Source organism: Mesitornis unicolor, unplaced genomic scaffold (assembly GCF_000695765.1).
Source record: "Mesitornis unicolor isolate BGI_N332 unplaced genomic scaffold, ASM69576v1 C13295825, whole genome shotgun sequence".
Classification (NCBI taxonomy): Eukaryota; Metazoa; Chordata; class Aves; order Mesitornithiformes; family Mesitornithidae; genus Mesitornis; species Mesitornis unicolor.
The window spans coordinates 1-1,557 of NW_010222052.1; the positions used below are offsets into that span (position 1 = coordinate 1).

General features: G+C 39.6%; 1 protein-coding gene across 1 annotated transcript; it reads right to left on the reverse strand.

Moving 5' to 3' along the window:
- Positions 1-65: 65 nt before the first annotated feature.
- Positions 66-1,478, reverse strand: LOC104534904 (ankyrin repeat domain-containing protein 7-like; the record flags this gene model as incomplete). The annotated part of the gene is made up of 4 exons (XM_010193235.1): positions 66-203; positions 727-833; positions 945-1,118; positions 1,364-1,478. Coding segments are annotated over 4 exons (534 nt in total), but the record flags the coding sequence as incomplete, so codon positions are not given.
- Between the last annotated feature and the right edge of the window lie 79 nt (positions 1,479-1,557).

Here is a 1,557-nt window from a genome sequence, read left to right on the forward strand (position 1 = left end):
GTTACCAAAAATGTCCAAAAGCCACACTGATACAACTTATTCTAATGATAAGCTTAAAACTTTACCTAGAATATCCATTAATAACTGCATAATCCTCAGCTGTCCATCCATTAGTGTCTTTATGGGAGACATCTGCACCATACCGAAGAAGAACTTTTATCAAATTAAGCTCCCCACCAGAAGCAGCAGTCATAAGTGGTGTTCTGAAACATCCAAAATATGGTATGAAAAAGATAGTAACAGAAATGTCTGTCTTACACAGACACTGCAATTATTTTTATTTTTATTCCTATTTGCTCTCCAAAAGAAAAAAAAAAGTATTTTCCCCATTACTCTAAAATGAACCAAAAAAAGGGCATTTGTCATTAAATATTAACAATACAATGGGACAGAAAGTCAAAACAATTAAATGTTCAATCTTTAGAAAAAGCTTCCACATAGACAACACTTACATACAAACTGTGCTCCTATGCAGGAAAGGGTTTTCTGAACTGAGGCACTGCTGCTGAGTTTCCTGCCAGAAGGGCTACTGCAGACAGTGCTTTCTTGCAATCCTCAGTGTGAGGTACCACAGCAGCCAAGAGCAGATCTGCTTTCACAGGTCACGCAGAAAGAGCTCCTTCTGCGTAGCTCTGTTTTTATTACAGAGCTCACTGCCATGCCTCTCATCAATCCAGCTGAAAGAATACTAGAGACACCCATGCACAGTTTTGACAAACTCCTCACCTTTCACACTGATCTCGAGCATGCACGTCAGCTCCTTTTTTAAGGAGAAACTCTATCACCTCTTCATGCTGTTCAGAGACAGCAAGACTAAGTGGGGTATATCCTTCCTGAAAGGACACAGAAATAAATCACGTCAAAACTCAAAGTAAAAAAACCCTTCAAGAGAAATACTAATGCAACTTTTTGAAAGAACTTCCTTAACAAACGTAAAACTTTACCTTATTCTGGGCATCAATATTGGCATTATGCTCAAGGAGCAGCCCTGCTATGGAAGTATTAGGAGACAGGACAGCCAGGTGAAGAGCAGTGTTGCCATCAGCATCTGCCAGATTCGGATCAGCACCATGCTCTAGCAGAACAGACACACATTTTTCTTGCTGGCACTGTACTGCCTGGGAGCAACACACACAAAAAAGAAAAAACATTCAGCGTTTACATTTCACTCTCTTACAATTCCTCCTGCTTCCCAATGCTGGAAAATGAGCACCTCCAAAGACTACCTAACATACACCTATTCCATGCTAATTGTAGTAAATACACTTCTACACAGGTCTGTGCAAAGAATCCTACAAGATACATAGCATTTAGTGCATAATCAATAAGCCCCACTTGCAGGAACATAACGTATTCCACATACCTTCATCAGTGGCGATCTGTTATCATTGTCAAAAAGATTTAGCTTGCATTCATTTTCTACTAGATATGTAACGACTTCCACGTGGCCGTTTGCACAAGCGAGATGCAAAGGTGTCCTAAAAATTAAACATATTAAATTAGCACAGACAGACAACTGAAGAAAGTGTTTCAGGCTGAGATAAATGGATATGGCCA